At 42.7% G+C, this 19,431-nt stretch overlaps 1 protein-coding gene across 2 annotated transcripts in view; it reads right to left on the minus strand.

The window, feature by feature from the left end:
• Nucleotides 1–19,431, minus strand: part of LOC109995558 (ephrin type-B receptor 1-B) — a 151,463-nt gene that overhangs the window by 99,352 nt on the left and 32,680 nt on the right. For both annotated transcript variants that reach the window (XM_020649312.3, XM_020649310.3), the window contains exon 2: nt 3,909–3,973. In XM_020649312.3, the coding sequence (XP_020504968.1) occupies nt 3,909–3,973 (65 nt within the window). The remainder of the gene's footprint in view (nt 1–3,908; nt 3,974–19,431) is intronic.

Here is a 19,431-nt window from a genome sequence, read left to right on the forward strand (position 1 = left end):
ACTACCTTTACTGTTCCACTTGGAAAACTCTTTATCCTACACTCCCCAAGACCCTAAAAACCTGCTCCATTTACCCACACTAAGCAGCACTCACAGCATGTCGCTGCAGCCACGGTCACCCTACCCTGTAACACCCCCCCCCCACCCCCCAGACAGCCTTCCCCTATCTCCAAGGATCTCACCTCCAAGCAGGGACCCTGTCTGTGACCTCCAAAAGTCACATGAGTTAAGCCGCGAGCTCTCCTCCTTACGCACAACCGCAGCTGAGCTTTGCAGTTGCCCCATGGCTGCTTTTTTTTTTTTTTTCTCCCACAATTGATCTCTTGAACCTCTTTCACACACAGGTTGCTCCTGATCCAAACCCCCTCCTCCTGCAACCCATCCCTTTCCTGATTGTGCAAACCTTTTTTTAACCCTTCTACTTAAAACGAACACATTTGGTCCTTCCATCGCATCACTCTGGACCCCTTCTGCTCTCCCTCCCTCCCAATGAAATCTCAATGACTTTCCTGGTATGGTATCTTTTTTTCCTTTCAAGAGAGAACATATATCCCTTAAGAAGCGTGTGTAGGTGCACACATGACCATAAAATAGTTTCTCTTTCGATCTAAATAGGGTATGTTTAAAGAAAACCTGGCATATCAAACATGTGAGAAACTGGGTCACTCTTGAAATGATTTTATTAACTTTAAAGTGCATATAAATGTACATTACCATGAGCAGCATGTGTACTGTACGCATGTGTATGCATGTATGAGTCATTGTCCTTTATATCTTCACTGTCAAATTGCCACATGAAAAAGGTCAGGGGGACATTTGCTGAACTCAGTAGACTGCGAGTGAGAGAGTGGAAGACAGTGACAGAGAGAGAAAAAGTAGACTGACTGACTCATAATGATGGAGGTGGACAAGAAAAGATGTGCAAGGGGGAGAGTCCACAGAAAAGGAAAAGAAGGACCGCATCCAACATAAATGAAACTACAGAAGAATGTTGGCTCAAGAATGCACATTATGAAAGAATAATGGAATAATGTTTTTCATGTGCACATCTGTTTTCCTGCTAAGCTCTTCCCTCAAGCAGATGCTAATACAGGAGTGTGCCTTTGCATACTGACGCTTATTTCAAATTCAAATGACCAGCTCTGATATGTCCTTGTGTTTACATCACTGGAACTAATGACACTGCTTCTGTAATCCTTCAAAATTAACCCTTCAGGTCAGCCCACCATAAACAGGCACACATCTAGACTCCTTATGAACTCCTGAAGGAGAAGCCACTAAAGGAAGTTGATGAGATGCAACGAATGGCTCGGGGACAAAACAAGCGTGTATGTGTGGGTGTGTGTATGTGTGTGTGTGTGTGTGTGTGTGTGTGTGTGTGTGTGTGTTTGTTTCTCTTTCTGTGTGCGACACAGGGGAAGTTGTCAGGGTCACATGGAGGAAAATTGATTAAGTTGCCAGTGATGATGCAAAAATGATGCATTATTAAAGTCTGTATGTGAAGTCATACATGTCAGAGGGTGTTGTATATTTTGTAACTTTAGACTACACCAGTGTTAACAGACCCTGTAGGCTACATTAAGGGTTATACAAGTTTTTATCAGTACATAGTATCAGATATGGCACACTCAGATGGAATATAAATGTGTCTGGTATGTTATTAAATACTGGGTATTAAACTCATTTGTATGGTACACAAAGAAACAGGTGCACAAGCAACCCTCTGAGATGAGCGTCTTTCATTTGAAAATCATCAAAAAATCAACACCATTTCATGTAATGACATCTTTAGCTCTCACACAACATAATTCCATTAAACCCTGTTAAATGTGGGGATTTGTAGTTATTTACTTGCGTGGGAGATTGCTAGCCATAACTGCACAATCGAACCGCGTTGCTCACACACAGCAAGGTCAAGTAAGCAGTGAAGAAGGTGAGTAAAGGGAGCGTTATGTGTGTATTCTCCCTAAAGCAGGTTTCTGCCTGTCTGAACTTTTACACCTGGAGCATCTTAAAAAACTATGCTCAACACAGTCGAGGGGCTCTGTGTGCCTGGAGGCTCACTGAACTGAACAGGCTTCGATGGAAACAGCACTTTAAATGTCTCTGCTCAGTGGGTCTTACTGGATATTTTCACCTCACAGAGTCAAAAAGTGACAATTTGAAGCTGATCCCTGAGGTTTATTCGAGTGCATACAATGTAAGGGTCAAACAATGTCATGTGATGACCCAAGTGATCCTTTAAAATGATAAATACAAAGTTAGTGTTTCACAGCTTTCAAGACGAAAAAAGCATCAAGTGGAAGAAAAAAAATCATGACCCAGTCCTAAAGAAGATCACAGAATGTCCGATGAATTTAAGTCTAAAGTTGAAAAAGAGTGTAAATCTGAAAAAGCAAAAGACATAGTGCCTTTTTCAGTTCTACTAAACAACTGACTACTTAGCAATTACCAAGCTGCAAGGTAACACTTTATGCATATTTGATACATAAACACATCAGTTTCTTATTTTAAGTTTTCAACATTGTGAATTAAATGTATTAAAATATCTTCAACATTCAGGATACAATGAAATGTATTCTTTTTTATAACTTTTTGGCATTGCATTAGAGTGGCGTATTTACAGTGTGAGATCAATATATATTTGTTTTATTTTGTAAGGTTATTTTGGGCTTTTTATGCCTTTATTTAGAGAGAGGAAAGGGAATAGAGTCAGGAATCGAGGACAGAGAGAGAGTTGGAAACGACATACAGGAAAGGAGCCAAAGGTCAGATTTGACCCTGCGCTGCCTGCTTGGTTGACCACAGCTCCTCCACACATGGGGCGTGCGCACTAACCACTAGGCTACCGATGCCCCATCAATATATCTTTTTGAGGAGAATGTTAATTATTGCAGTACAAATTCATGTTGTTAGCTTTGAGCTTATATTTAGAGGATTGTGTTCACATGTAAAACATTCACAGATGCACAAACACAAGCACATTTAAACTGGTATCCACATAAAATAAACCCACAGAATTCTAAAAGTTCCAGGTTGTTTTTAGTTACAACTCCTATGGGTGGCCCAAAAAAGAAGGAGCGCAACACTATACAGCGTTAAAACCATGCCAAAGCCCTGTCCAAGATGCAATAAAGGCTCCCTTTACAGGTGTGTAAAATGCCTCACAAAAGACCCAAAGACCCAGAAAAATGTGAGAAACAGTCTTTGTCTGTCCTGGATTGCTCCTGCAAGATCCGTGCCATCAGTGTTGGTCTATGGAGCTTTTTCATTGAGTTATTAAATTACAGCAGAGAGGACAAGGCATTTAAATTCTCTGAAGGTCCATTTGTGTAATTGAGCAATCATGATTCTAATATGGTGATTCTTCAAGAAAAAAAAACTGTTCCTTTTCTGCTGACTTGGCACTTTCCACCATATCCACTTCTCCTTTCATATGCATGAAACCTGGTAGTTGAAAATAGTTCCCCCTAAAATCCCCCCCCCCCCCCCCCCAAAAAAAAAGCCCTCAGCATTTCCATCCTCGTAGCTCCTCCTCCCCCGTTTCATCCTAATACCTCCACTTCCCTGCATAAATGTATCATTACAGTATCATTATGCCTATGGTATCCCCCAGCTTCCATTTACAGGGACTTAGGTACTGTGTTCTGGGGCTTACGTGAACCCATTATGTCATTAAGTCATTATGAGCTGGGACAGAGAGAAAATAATACCCATAATAGAGGCCACATTGGGCACTACTTAAGTCTATACTCCCATCCTGTCTGCCTGCCTGCCTATTTGTCTCTCTGGCTGATCTGACGTACACTTTGTTTCATGTAACTCATAAACTTGCAGAAAGATGTTGACCACAAAACTCGTGACACCGTGTGGTTTTTTTTTTTTTTTCAAGTATGTGTTACACTCACCCCAGAATTTGGATATGCTGTCCAGCCCAGTTCAGCTGTGGCCACCCGAGTGTCCATCACGGTCTCTGCAGGAAAGAAAGAACCAGAGGAAGAAAGTGGTTAGCCTCAAACAGAGCTATTTTGAGTATCACTCTACAGAGTTGAACCGCATTCAAGCCCCAGTGATCACTTGACACTATCATCGGCGAACAGAGAGGAGATGAATCCTTCACGGCGCTTCATCCATCTCTGCACGACTTCTGCTAAGACAAGAGACACAGAAACAAAGCCTCGGCACTGTGCTGTAAGAAATGTCTGCGAGTCTCTGTCATGCTGTTAAATGCTGAGCTCTGTATTGTGTTCTGTCTGTGTGAGCATGAAACTACACTTTGTACACTAGGCTTTTGTTTGTATGCCTGTGTTTGCATGTATTTACAAGATGGGGCGTCATACACAGGAAAACCAGAGGATATTGCAGTATTTGTGCGTGATTTTCTTTCATATCAAAATTCCTGTGTGGGTTTGCATGTGGTTGTGTGTGAGTGCTGAACTTAGACACACCGTTAACCCAACAAAGAGCAGCTTCACATATGTAGACACTCAGCTACAAGGCGAGACTAGTGCAGCTTGTTTACTCCTTGAGGGGACATTCCCTGAAATCTAGTATGGCAGAGGGCTTTAATGAAAAGGGGAAACATGCCTTGTCTTTCTCTGTCATTTTCTCAATATCTGCATGGATTTTCTTTCAAGCTGCACTTTGGATAACTGTTCGGTACACGGGTTGCACATATAAACTAGATACAATATAATGTTATAACCAGGGGAAGAAAAATATATCACAAGGAAGAGTTGCTTAAAGAAAACTGGAATGTATCTAATTCACTCTGGACTGCTCGCGATGACACACCTGGGCCCATATCTGTGAAATATTACAACCTAAAGATTACTCCTTCTTGCTCACTCCACTGTTGCTAACCCTAAGTGACAACCTCCTAGACAAACAAGTCTGGCAGCTCACCCAAGACGTTTTTCAGACTGGTTTTGATTTATATCTGCCTTGTTCGCACGCTAAAATCTGGAAACCTGATACAGCTCCAGGAAGGAAAAGAGGAGTTTGGCAGTTATCACGAATCACTCGTCTCGCCTGCTTCTCTCTCTCTCTCTCACACTGAGATTGACTGATGACCTGGGTGATGTGTTGGCCTAAGCAGAGTTATGATAGATTCATAATTTCCCCCTGTAACAGACAGTTTATTCTCCAGCCTAAACCTTCAATCTTCAAATGCGAGTGAAGCATGACATATTTCACCTTTTTAAATCCACAACAAGCCCTGAGTTGTTTTATTTATGGCCAAACTGATAAAAAAAAAACAAAAAAAAAACTGTGAGACAGAAGAGTGAAGGGTATGTCAGGGTAACGATCTGTAGATAAAGAGGGTGTGTGGGAATTATCAGAGGGATTGCAGTAGCCGTGTTGTGTTTTGGACATCATCCAATGGTTGGCTAGCGACACCCACACGTGTTGTTGATACGGGAGGAATCTGACTCAAAACACTAAAAAACACAAGCAGCAGACAGTGGCCTTGGTCAAGAGGAAGGTTTCAGCCCTCAGCACCCTCTTTCTACAAAGCACACACCCCCCCCGCAGCTGTTGCTTACTTCGAAAAAAACATGTAATTGAACTTGCAGTGATTTAGAATCATTCCAAATGATGGCGCACTTGAAACGCGTCATCTGCAGTTCAAGTGGTCTTGGGTAAAAAACAAGTACACTGAGGATGAGTGACAAGCCCCCGGTAGGAAGGAAAGCAGCCTTTCATTCTCAATCTCCACTTACTGGGAGAAACTGTCCTCAGACATGAAACCAATTAGCCTAGGTAATGCAGCTGCAACACACAATCACTCACACAGACTCACAATAGGACACACACGCTGCACACAAGCACACACTTCAAGAGCTAACTCAGAGTGCAATGTTCTGTGTACACCTACAGTGACAGCCTTGTTCACACACGGCTTCCATCAGAGTATTTCAATTTCCCTAAGATCAGCCTTGCCTTGTCTGGTTTTTCACAGCCAGCCAGCCAGCCAGCCAGCCAGCCAGCCAGCTCCAGCCTGCCTGCCTGCCTGTTCGATACACTGTCATCTGGGGAGATAGAAGCACAAAGCAGCCCTCAGCGGCGACCAGCGATGTGGGGACTGCCAAGCCTTTCTCAGGGGAAATCACAGAAGCTTTAGTCAAATCACACAGGCACTTGGTAGGCTATTTCCCATTTCCTTTTAAAAGCAAAGGACGGGGTGGGGGGGGGGGAAGGAGACGCAAGACAGTGAAGGTAGGTGACAAAAAAAGGTCAAAGGCCGATGGGAGGAGTGGCTGTACCATGTCATGTGCCCTAATGTCTACCATTAGCAGAAAAGCAGAGCAGACGAAGAGTAAATGGAGTATGCTAAGTGGTTATTAGCTACGGGGTGGAGCCCACAGAGCCGTCATGCCACAGCCCACACACCTGTGCACTAGCTAGCTCCAGGGATCTGGAAATTGTCCCTTGTGTACTTGTGAGTGTGCGCAAGTTTTAAATGAGCTGTTGTGTGGACCATTCATCCTTTTTACCATAAGTGGATACAAGAGTTTCATTTTAAAATGAGCTTCCCACATTAATTAGAGAAGTCAGCTCTTTTAAAATAACAAGAGGTACTTTCCAGTTTATTGCTGTTATTATAAGTCATCGGCTGACCTGAGCTTACAACACAAATTCTAACCATTAAAAAAACTAACAAAGAAACTGCTTGAACATTTCATGGAAAAACATCTGTAAGGTAAAGATACAAACATAGATCTTTGGGTCAAATGTTTCTCTGGAACATTATTTTGCTTAAAATGAAACGACTTTAGTAGATTTTAAGTAGTTTTTTTAATTTTATTTAATAGCCTTAATATGGAAAATGATTTAAGATTAATACTTTTATTTCCTAGTGTTAAATTATTTCAGTCACAGAAAAATGTAACAATAAAGAAAATGTAGTACCTCTAAATGTAACAAATATCCAAGCAGCCTGTTGCAACACAGCCCCTGAAAACACCTCTGGACATGTACCTTTACTCTCACTGTCTTTTAATTTTCTCCACGTCATTTGGAAGACAAGGGAAGACAACAGCTAGCTGCAGTCTCTTGTGTTTGGAAGGTAGCCCACAGTGCTTTCTCCTGCATTCATATTCTGCTATGTCAGCTCCACCTGCAAGCTCCAATAAATTAAACAGCACCAGGTTCACAAGCAGTTCAGTGTGTGGGAAAATTATTAACATAGAGAGCTTAATGTTGACTATGTCACCGTGGCTCATAAATCTATGAGAAAACAATAGCTTGTAGGTGTCAGGGAAGCCGGCTTTAAATGGATTCAAAGAGCCGCAAGGCAGGGGGATGTATTGGGACTACATCAGAGATTATTAGTTACTCCGAAACATACAGGAGGATGTGGGCTGGCTCATTGTGTAAGGCTCAGTCAAGCTGATACAATGTCAGTGTGTTAGTCAAAACCAAGAAGTCAGAGGCATGAGCCAACAAACAAGGCAAAAGCTGAGGGCCTACAGCTTGCAATCCCTGCAAGCAAGCATAGCGCCTTCTCATTAGTAGCAAGTGGGAGATCAATACCAAATGGTAGGCTGTTTCCACAGATAGGGAGAGGGGGATAGAAAGAGGCAAGGAGGGCGAGAGAGACTGCATTAAACATTGATGGGGCCTTGCGTTAGGGATCAATAAGGCAGCCCTCTTCACGCAATTACACGTCAGCAGGCAGTCGCATGATACATCACATGGACACGCATGATTGCATATTGCGAGCACTTGGGCAAAAAGAACATTTATAGAAAGATGGATCGTGGAAGAAAGACCAGAAGGAATGGATTGTACACTCTCTCCATCCTTTCTGAGCCCCGTACGAGTTAAATTCTCCTTTGCAAGTCAGATTGGCAACATGTCTGCGTAATTCCCCCCCTTTGTGGTCGGTGTTGTATGATTGTATGGCTGTCGGTCGATACAACACATGCTGAAGTGCCTCTCTTGAGCTCCTTAGTCAATATATATGGCAGACAATTCTCTGTGGATTTTCCTTCCAATCCCATAACACATCTTTTCCATTCGTCTGTCCTTTAACCACCACCCCCTTCCAATATAACCTCCTGCTCATGGATGCTGGTATACTTTCTTATTCAATGAGACAATCATGTCCAGATGCTAGACGCAGCACTGTGAAGTCCTTCTCGTCGTGATTGTTGCAACAAGCTGGAATAAGATCTGACAGGCCTTGACTGACATGGGGGGGGGACGACAGAGAAAAGGAGAGAGAGGGATCAAAGGGGAAAGACAGGCAGAGATGAAAAACCAAGAGGAGAAATCAGTGGAATTGAAATGAGCACTTAACAATGATGAAGCCCCATGGTAGCCTGCTGAGCCTGGCATCTTAAATCTTACAAGGCTGAAAACAAAGTGACAAACAAACACGAGCAAAAGCTGCAGCATCTCTCAAACTAATCAGCCGTCCACTTGGGGGGATTTATGAATAAAAGTGGAACATTTTTTGTCATGTTTTTTTTTGTTGTTGTTGTTGTTTTTTTTTATGAACAAATCATGTGGAAGTGGAAGTTTGTCACATAGACAGACACTATTCACTCACTGCATCCTGGGAAATCACACCCAAATAAAAGATTGTCTATTGGACTGGAATGTTGGACTAGCCCAAGTCCAGCATGGTTGAGAGCGTTGAGCTGATTTGAAAAACTGTGACTGGATTTGAAGCACAGACAGCACTGCTTCGGGGGAAAAGGGGAAATGAAAGAGGTGATATCTTTGATTGAGTCAGCATGTTCGACAGGGGAGACAATCCTTGCAAACACAGATGTGAGACTTCTCTAATCTGCGGCACACTAAAGTTGTGTCAGTCACACTGAAGGGTTTTCGCTTTAAATAGACATTACAGAAGCGTCCAAAGAAATACATCAAAAGAAATATGTTGCTTCTATGTCTCCCTGAAGACAGAGATGACAATGTGGCTGATTTGAAAATTGAACAGAAAATGATCTGCCATCCTCGGAGACACTGGCACCGAGTGATGGGATACACAAGTCCCCCGTCGCTGAGCCACAGACAGAATCAAATGAACAGGCTCACAGCTCACAAGCACGCACTCAAATGTATTAACAGTGTTCATGCGGCTCACGGTCACTTACTCTGGCTGAGTGAAAATACAATTTTAAACAGGAAAGAAGACCCGGTCAGAGACAAGACAGAAAGCCAGGAGTGATGAGAGGATGGGAGATGGAGAAGCCAAATGAGACCAGCAGCAGATGTTAGAAAGAACCCACGCAAGATAGGTAAATTAATCTACATGCACTATCTGCACACTGTGATGAAATTATTCTATCATCACAGCAAGGTGACATTCTCTTGGCCTTGCACATCTGGCTTGCCACGTCGCATAAAACGTCAGATTCAACCTTGCGGCACTCACTCTCTCTTTCCCCACTATTACCGGTTTGTAATGTAGTTACTGTGTAAGAGAAGCAGCAACACCCGGAGGCGAGGCCAGAAAGGTACACAGTCGATTCACACCCAGAGGCTGGTGACAACAGATGCATGCATGTAATCATATCCTAGTGGTCAAGATACACCCAAACAGCCCAAATTCACACCTCCTCCTCCTCTCTTCTCCCTCATTCTCCCTCCTTTTCCTCGCTCTTCTCTACTCGTTCTCCCTCTCCTTCTCTCCCCTGGTCAGAGGAGAGAGGTTAGGCACATCATTTGCATTCATTAACATTGCATTAGCAGACAGAGTGATCTTTAGAAACCAGGCTGCCGGAGAGTGTCATCTTTAATTCATCATAACCCCACCAACCGCCAACTAAGCACCCACCCCTCTCTCTATCTCTCTTTGCCTCCACCTCCTTCTATCTTCATCTTTCCCCTCTAATCCCAGCACATCCTTTCTCCTCCTCTTCGCCGTGTGTTTCTTCGCTCCCCGTTTACTCCTGTCTTTCATCTTCTCTTCACTTCACTCTTCTCTCTGTTTTCTCTTTTTTTTTCACTCCGTCATTCCTTCCCTCATCACTCTTTTCTCTCATCCTTGTCTTAATGATAGGCTACAAAGGGGGGGGGGGGGGGTGATTTTCTTCCTGCATCAGCTTTATGCAGGATGGGAAGCAGAGGGGACACACCCAAAGAAAACACACGTCAGCCTTCAGGCTGCGCCATAAACACCTTCTAAGCATCTGTCTGCGAGGAGAGACTGAGCTGAGGATCTCCAGGATTTACACACGGCTCTCCAGGTTTACCCCTGACCTCTGCTTATTACAAAAGAAATTCAATCTAATGACTCATCCTTAACACTCACACACACACACACACACACACACACACACACACACACACACACACACAATTCTTCAATCTTAAAAGCAGACTTACTTGCGTCTTATCTCTTCTTCTAAAGCTTGCAAATGGCATCTAATTTTCTAGCTGAACTCACAGTTACAGCTTATGAAGAATGAAGTGTTTGTATACATGTATTTATGCATCAAATTCATAGTTTGAGGGCATGTATTAGTAAAGATCTGCATGTGCAGCTTTGATGTGATCCAAAGACCAAGAGTGCTGTAGACCTGCAAATGTGCTCATTATTCTGATACATTTAACAAGCATGGACTGGATGGAAAGGCAGGAAACCAAGGCTCTTCTAAATTCAATCTATTAGGGACTGAATGTAACTAAGAGTTAATCCAATTCTGTGTCTCAATTAAAACAACCTTATTACCTAAAGAGTAGGTTAAAAAAAAAGTCACTCCTCTTGCACACTACACAACAACGAAGTAAGGCGCAAAAATGGGTTCAAGCTTAATGGCAACATAGAGGGGTTGTAGAGTTTATATGCTGCGCACAGATCAATGTAAACTGAGCAAATCCTGAAAATATCTCACAACATTTGTATCACTTTTAGGCCAAACAACGGGGATATTAGCATTTCCGTGAAAAGGTTAAATTACATCAACATAACGTGATGAAACACAGCGTTCAGCATTCTGCTAAAGGATATGCCATTTCACATGTCCTATTTTCTCCCTGCTCCTGACGCACACAGCAGAAACATGATACACCTTCATTTTTGAGTGAGTGTGGCAGTGATGACACCGCTTAGGTGAGTTCTGCAGTTACTTTGGGAGGCTGTGATTTTTATGGAAACTCGCAGAAGCAGGCATTTTAGTTGGGTTTTTTTTTTTTTTTGTCCCTGCATTCCTCCACAGTAAAGATAATGTTTGGCACTATCAAATGGCATGTATGTTCATAGAGAGACATGAGCAAACAAATGAGTCACAAAATCACTGAAATGTAGTTCCTGGACATATTTCCACATTCTGTAATTACCTTATGCTAATTTTAAAATAAATCTACTTGGAATTCATTTTAGACATCTTTCACAAGATAAAATGTCCCCTACTATCATAATTATTAAAAATTCCCACACATATTTCAGTGCTGGGTTAAGGCTTTCAAACAGACTCATCAGGCTGCCGAACACACCGTGTAGAAAAACTCCATATTAAACCATTTTGTACCTCTTAATAATAAACCCAGGATGTGCTCTGGTTTGCTGTAGCAGCAAAGCAGCAGCAGTGACCAAGCAATAATCCAGATGGAAGCAGCGCCAGCCTCCCACAACCGTCACAATACTCATTAGAGCTGATATTTCCTCAGCTAGCCTGTCTGCTTTTAAGAAACCTGGCAATTTGCAGCTCTAAAATGAGGTAATTACAACTCTTATCAGCCTGCTCACCTCACAAAACAGCATTTAGAGAGAGGAGAGACGACTCCCCGATGGTTCACTGGCTCTGGTACAACGCTTTGGCTGGTTTCCCAGCCACACCCACCCACTGTCGCTTACTCTCCTGCTCCCCCCCCCCCCCCCCCCCCACCCCCCACTCTCCTTTCTCTTTTCCAATAAAAACAAGAAATCAAGAAATTTGATCACTTTAATGATACAGCTAAACAAATTCCTTTATCGATGTCTGAAATTAAAAGTGTGGAGTGGCTGACTGAACCATGAGGGGCCAGAGGACTATCACTTTACAGAACAACAACTGCAACAAGAAACGCTATCCCTGCTGCCAAAAAAGGAGGAAAATGACCCTCTGAGTGCTATACTCTGTGTTTGTGTTGGAGAGCAAGCACGGAGCATTGTAATTCAACCTTTCCCTATAAGGAGAAAGGCTTTACAATGAAAGCATATCCACTATGGCTTTGACATTTCTAAACTTTAAATATAAAAGTTAGAACTTGGCACTCACTTGGCCTTAAAATTACATCTGATGGCAAGAAGAAGCATGTCCAGGTCGCACTGGGATTTAGCTAGCTTGACATTTAGGAGTATAAGCTATAGCTAATGGGCTACCAAGGGTGTGTAAGGGCATCATTGTTTTCCATGCAGATCAGGAAATAGTGCTGAATGAACAAAAGGATGGCACTCAATTACTTCCCACTGCATTCCCTCACTCTAATTAAGAAAGTAGGGATTGTCGTTAGTGCACTTCTGCATATGCACACTGTGCTTAACAAGAGAAATAACCAAAAATAAAAGAATCAACACAGTGAATGTCAAATATGTGGACAGGGCATCTCAGTGTGCCATGCCAGTTCTATTTTAAAGCATCTGGGGGTTAAGGGGGCATGAAAAGACGGAACCAACTGTCCTTTTCTGTCACACACTTGAACCCAGATAACCATCCAGTAATATGTGGAGCCAGCATGGAGGGCAGAGGGAACCAAGAGAGATAGAGCGATAAAGAAGAAGAGAAAGCAGGCAGAAAGTCAGACCTGAGATAGAGAGAGAAAATGGAGGGAAGGAGGATGCAGTTCATATGAAGAGAGATACTCAATGAGATACGGAACGAGTAATCGGAGAGATGCCGACATGGAGAGGGCATCATGTGGCAGCACCCTGCGTTATCTTATCCAGAAATGGATCTAACCCTGTAGCTGAACATCATTTCTTGGAAACCATCTTACCTCATTTCTGCGCAGACTGCTGCCCGGACAAACAAGGACATGCTCTGCTCTCTTAGGGAATGTGCAATGTTTATGAACACAAAGAAAAGAAACAGAGAACTGTCTAGCCTTTGTTCGCACGTGAACAGCAGGCTAAGGAACAATGAAATGCATGGAAGCGAGGGATAAAGGAAAGCTATAGTTGCACAAAAAAAAAAAAAGATGCAACATATGCATTTGATTCATCTGTGCACTTTGATAAATAGCGTCAAAAATGTGGGTGCCATTTTTAAAGGGGAATGAGAGTAATGAAAGTAAAGCTTAACTTTAGTTATATGCACCTCTCATACAGATATGCAGCCAAAAGTGCCTCAAACAGGAAGTCAATCAGTTGGGACTAAAAAATGACAACAAAAAAATTAGAAATCAATACATAAAATTCAGTTAAAAGTCAAATGACAGGAAATAATCATCACAAACAATAAACCTATCTTAAAGCAGCGATAAGAGCAACAACTCAAAGTCCAATTAAAAAATGAGAGCTCTTTTCATTTCATGAGAGAGACACTTTGACATCCGGATGTATTTTGGTCCACAGTTTAGTTTAAATAAACACAGATAGCTCTCGCACTGGAACTTTTGTTGGACAAATACTGAACATTTTAAAGAAAAGCAGAAGAGGACTTTGGTGATCAGGCTTGAATATAAATGAAGAAGGCTTTCTGATGTATGGAGAAACATCATTTAGTCATTTAGAGCCTTATAAACAAGTCAAAGCAAAGTCAAATCAATTTAGCCAGTGTATTAGTGTGCCTTTAACCCTCTGAAGAATATGGTCTATTTCCAAATCTTCTATCACGATCAGTCTTCCCAAGAATTACTCAATGTGCCACTGACAATGAATAAAGAAGATTGGGTTCAAGAGAAGGATGTCAACAGCAGCTAGCTTCTCCTATTCCATTAAACACTGTTGTTAACCATGTTTGGATGCACCGCAAAATCTAATCTGGAAAAGTTTGATATGGCCAGAGATGCAGGAGAGTGTTTAAGAGAGTCAGGGAGAGAAAAAAGGGGCCTTGAGGGTTTGATGCCGCGCTATCCCGCCATCTCATCTGTGGCAGTAAAAAGAACGACCTTCAACCACCTTGAACCTGCTGGAGCTGAATTTCAATAAAAGTCAAATTATCGCCCGCGCCCATGGGGCTTGGGAAAAGGCACTAAGCGGGAATTGACTGTGCATAGAAGACGATTTAACAGTCATATGGAGGTGTGAGTGAGTCAATCATATGATGCACTCATTTCTCACTGCGAGGAGTCTCGGCGGTGATGCGGCAGGTTACTGTACCCTGACGGGGAGAGGATGCCACTGGGATGGATCACTGAACATTTCTAAGTGTGTGTGTGTGTGTGTGTGTGTGTGTGTGTGTGTGTGTGTGTGTGTGCGCACATCTGCAACATGCGATTAAGAAAGTGTTATTCAATTTAGCTGTGTTCTCCCTTAACCGATGTAGTGAGATGCAGGTAATTGATGCCTTGGTTTGGTATTCCCCAGCCGTCTGCTCTCCACCGCTGAGACTGTGCTGGCTAAGCCGGTGTGAATGAGCGGAAACACACGGTGTGATCTCACTCCCTTAACTGCGAGTGAGGTGTTCTTCAGGGATCTTGTTAGTGCAGCTCGACTGCGTACACACACACACACACACACACACACACACACACACACACACACACACACACAGCTTTACCAACAACACACTTGCATAAACAGAGAATATATCCCATGAGTGCGACTAAACTACCGGCGACCACAGACATCTTCAGGTTGAGATCACCTCTGGTTTTCTCCAACATTCCTCACTTTTTAATCTCCATAAAAACGCCAGTGGCCTCCTCCAGTGCCTCGAAGCAAACACAATGCTTTCCATTAAAAGCAAACACTAAATCTTACCTTCTTTTGCAGAGGTATGCTGACATGCCTGAGGAAGTCTATATATTTTTTTGGAGATGGGCTGTGTTTTTCCCTCAGGGGGCTCTGCTGAAGTCTGCATTCAGCAGTGGGGGGAATAGGAGATAGAAAATAGTCCTGGGGCGCTGAAAAGAAAAAGTTTCAGCAGAGGATCTTGACCTCAGCGCATGGGGCCGACAGAGGTAGGAGAGATTCTCCAAAGTCTATAACAAGGAGAAGGGAGGAAAAGAGAGATGATTTTTTTTTTTTACCTCTGGGGTGGAAGATGAAGACAGACCTTTTCGAGTGTTTTTGTCTGGAGGTCTCTCATGCTGCAGTGAAAAACATCACATACCCTCTCTTTTCTTTTTCTGGGCTTCTTTAATATTCGGGAAGAAGCCCTTAAAGGAATAAAGCTGATTATTTAAAGGATTCTGTGTTTGATTTTGCTGAATGTTTTGCTGGTGTAATTGTTAAACTGCTCTGCTCTTGTCTTTTCTTATTTTTTTTTTTTGGGGGGGGGGGGGGGCTTTTTGTGCCTTCATTGGAGAGACAGGACAGTGGTTAGAGTTGGAAATCAAGGAGAGAAGTAGGGAATGACATGCGTGAAAGGTTGGATTCAAACCCGGGCCGCCCGCTTGGAGGACCATATAGCCTCCATACATGGGCCCGCGCACTAACCGCTGCGCCACCAGCGCCCCCTTCTTTCCTTTTCTATCAGCTGCATCATCTTTATCCCCCTTGCTTTCTCAGAACAACTCTGAATGCAAAGCCACAGCTCGGTGAAACTCTGAACTCTTCTGGGAGTGCAAATGCCATTTCACACACATTACATTCAGTCTGTTTTGCCACAGGGAGGCTAATTTTGATCCTGTGCCACCCACCCACACTTACAGACACACACACACACACACACACACACACACACACACACACACACACACACACACACACACACACACACACACACACACACACTGTGTATGACCTCATCTGATTTGGCATCCAGGACGCCCTGGTGCTTGAGCTCTGGCCCAGAACGCAGCCCCAAATGTCACAGCTGTCCAGTGACAGTAGTGGAGAGCGCAAACATCAGCCTTCCCTCTGGCACTTTCTGCTCCCTCAACAGTAGCTCTGCCAATACGAGCTGTCTTCTTTTAGGAAAAATCTACATCCACCACGTAGGTTTTATTTTTACACACTGCCCTTTTGGATCCTTTTGAGCCTTCTGTTGGGTTTTGGGATGGATCACAGGGCGGGCTTCTGGATGCAGGAAGACAGTCTGTGTTGAACCCCTCAGATAAAAAAGCGCCCATCGGAGGAAAGCAGAGTTTTCGGTCTGCACTGTACTTGAACCACCCAACCCCCCCCCCCCCCCCCCCCCCACTAAGGCTGTTCTGCTGGTGCACACCTTGAGTCAAAGTGCGACACTTGCTGCTACATTGGTGCAGCTAAAGAGCCGAGACACCTCGTGAAATATGTAGTGCCACAGTCCCACTTCAAGCTGTTCTTTTACATCAAACGTTAAGAAGCAGTGGCAGCAAACACTCGCACACTCACAGCTACCCTTATCACACTGAGAAACGCACACATTCACGCAGCCACGCATGCACAGGCAAATACAGGAAACCCAAGCAGCTTACACAGCTGTAAAAGCTGCTCCGAGCTGTTAAATTATTCCTCCAGTTGTATGTCACTGGGTTAGAATAGTTGCAGGTGTCTGTCCAACGTGGGTGTGAGTGTCTGCTAGGTGGTGTGAACAGCTCTGATGGCAGACATGAGTGGTTTGCAGGTGTTTGGAGAGAACAGCACCCCGTCAGGACCCACTGTATTTTAGATGAAATGGCAGCAGCGTTTATAGTTGGAGGCAATAAGTGGACCTCTGGGTGTGTTGTGTGTGTAGGAGAAAGTGGATATAACACTATAAAACATTAGTTTGAAGCTGCCTTTCAACAATTGTAGTTATATAAAACAAATGCTGCGTCAAAGTGTCAAGCTGGGAATTCCACAAAATCTTGATCCCCTTTACACCACTTTATGTCTGCGTTTATCCTTCAAACTGCCAGACTGTATATTGGCATTGTAATGTCATTTTTTGGATATCCTTGAATTCTTCATATCTCTGGAATGTGTTCAACCTGAACTAAAAGGCTATGCAAGCCGATCACAATGAATGATATTCCTATTGAAGTGCATAATGAAATAAGAAAGAACGGAGACGCGCTTTCATTTTTATGATCAGAGTGCAGAGGCGGTTACAGACCTGCAATCCAACACAGTTTTGCTGTTTTATCTATAAAACAAAAAAAGACAACCGTTGTCCGGTTTGCTTAGTGTGTCATTATTTTACGATAATCTTTTTTTAATTGTTAAAAACGAGTTTCTTAAACACTTTCTAAGTTCTGTTAATGACGTTTTTGCTCTATTTAGGTCATTGTAAAAACACGTTCATCTACCACAACCAAGATGCTGCTGCCTCCTGCCCCCTATTCATTTAAAGGGGACATATAATGAACGGTTTCAAATTTTCTCAGTTTGTGATGTCACAAGCTGGATTCTGGTACCCTCCCCTCCCCTGATATCTCCACTCATGGACTCCACCCCCAGCCTAGAAAAAAAACTTTTGTGCAGGTCTGCCATCTTTATTCTTGATTCAGACGATTGATGTCTATCGGGAAAACTCGCATTTAAAAAGAGACACACACAGCAAAACGGAGCGTTCTGAGCTGGTTTATACAGGGTAACAAACCTACTCTGGTGCTTGATTCATGTTATATTTTGACCAAAGCACAGCACAGATGTTTCATTATACCACAGGGGACTGTTTTAAAGGTGGAAAAGGGGGGATAATATGCCCAGTGATGAACCCTAAAGTGTGATGTTTGAAAGGTAGAAGACGTTAGCTTCACTTTGCAAAAGAAATAAAGGTTTTAGATGTGAACGTTTTTTCTTTTAAATAGAATCCATCAGAACTGAAAATACGATCTTTCTTTTTTACACCAGCAGCTGAGTATTGATCAAGAGAAGCCAAGAAGCTGTGATGCTGACAGTTATTTCAGTTATCAATTCCATCAACCTGCATTTTGTGTGAAAAGGCTCGCAGACAGCAAAAGGCTCAGAGAGGTTTCATTACAAATGTAAGAAAAGCAGAAAGGCTCTTCAAATGTCTCGAGTATTTGTACATGTTATCTTTGAAAACATTGCTCCTCTCTTAGGCTTACATTAAGAAAAAAGCCACTTTTGAATAAAAGTGTAACAATACCAATACTTTCCAATCTGAGCTTTAATAGGTTTAAAAAGTCTCAATGCAGAAAACATTAAAACCTTACATTTACACCAATACAAATGAGTGGTCTATATTTTCTTCCTGGAAAGCTGACTTAAGCTTCTTACACAATGACACACATTCCTACTTTACATAGTGAGTGATTAAGCTGCTAAATTAATAAATGATGTGTCAGGGCTGTCAGTCTCTACAAAGGAACAGTTTGAATAAAAAAGAGTTAAGAGGTTATATGATCAAATTAATGCTGATCCTGAAGACAGTACAGAGGGGGGGGAACACTTGGTCCCTCCATTCAGCTCTGCAACATTCAGATTGAAGGCGGAACATCACAGGGACGTAATTACCATGCCTTGAAACATCAGTCTGAATAGGGCTACAATGTAAACTACTGCAGGTTTTTGCATTGTTGAATTAGATCTATGTTTTGCTCCTAAAGATTACAGCTAGTTCTACTGCACTTTTACACCATATGACTTTTGAATTCAAACACATCTCTATTGATCAAAATCTCAAAGTAAAAGTATCAGGCATGTTTAATAGATCTCACAGGGAAGACATTTCTTATATCTATAGTAAGTGTCGACCAGAATACTCATGAGTAATTGAAAAACAAAACACAATGCACACACACCTTCACTCATAAGGTCCCTACACACAGCAGTTGTTTAAATAAGATAAAACGTAAAACATTTTGTGTGCGATGGTGGCAAGAACAAACATGTCACACACTATTATAGAAAGGCAGTTTTTTTTCTCCAAATGTTTGCAAGTGTACAAAGTACATATTGTGAAATGCTTTTTTCTCAAACTTAAGTGTTTGCTGAGCAAACATGGCGGCTGTTTCATACAGTGTTTATTTGCTGCTGTGCAGTTATTAATGTAGATGGGGTGCTGGAATGACTCCCAGAGTTTTCACGCACTACTACTTCCCTTCCTTTTTTTCTCCTCCCCAGGGGTGTTGTTAGCCTGTGTGTCCCCTGTCGGCTTGCAGCAATAATGAGGCTGACAGACCAAAAACAAACACAGGTACAGAACACAGGTAGAAGACGAAGAAAAAAAGGGATGTGAAGGAACAAGGTAAGCAACTCACTAGATCAGGTAAGTCTACTGCCGTGGTGGCAGTGGGGTTTTTTTTTTGGTCCTGTTGTTTATTTCCTGCCTTTTGCATTCTCATTCAAATTTTTTCCCCTGAATCTTTTTCTCCCTTTTTTTCCCGCTCTGCTGTACACAGATGCAGTCAGTCACAGCCTCTGTAAAGGCATAGGGGCGATAATTGATGGTGAGA

This window comes from Labrus bergylta, chromosome 4, assembly GCF_963930695.1.
Source record: "Labrus bergylta chromosome 4, fLabBer1.1, whole genome shotgun sequence".
NCBI classification, from domain to species: domain Eukaryota; kingdom Metazoa; phylum Chordata; class Actinopteri; order Labriformes; family Labridae; genus Labrus; species Labrus bergylta.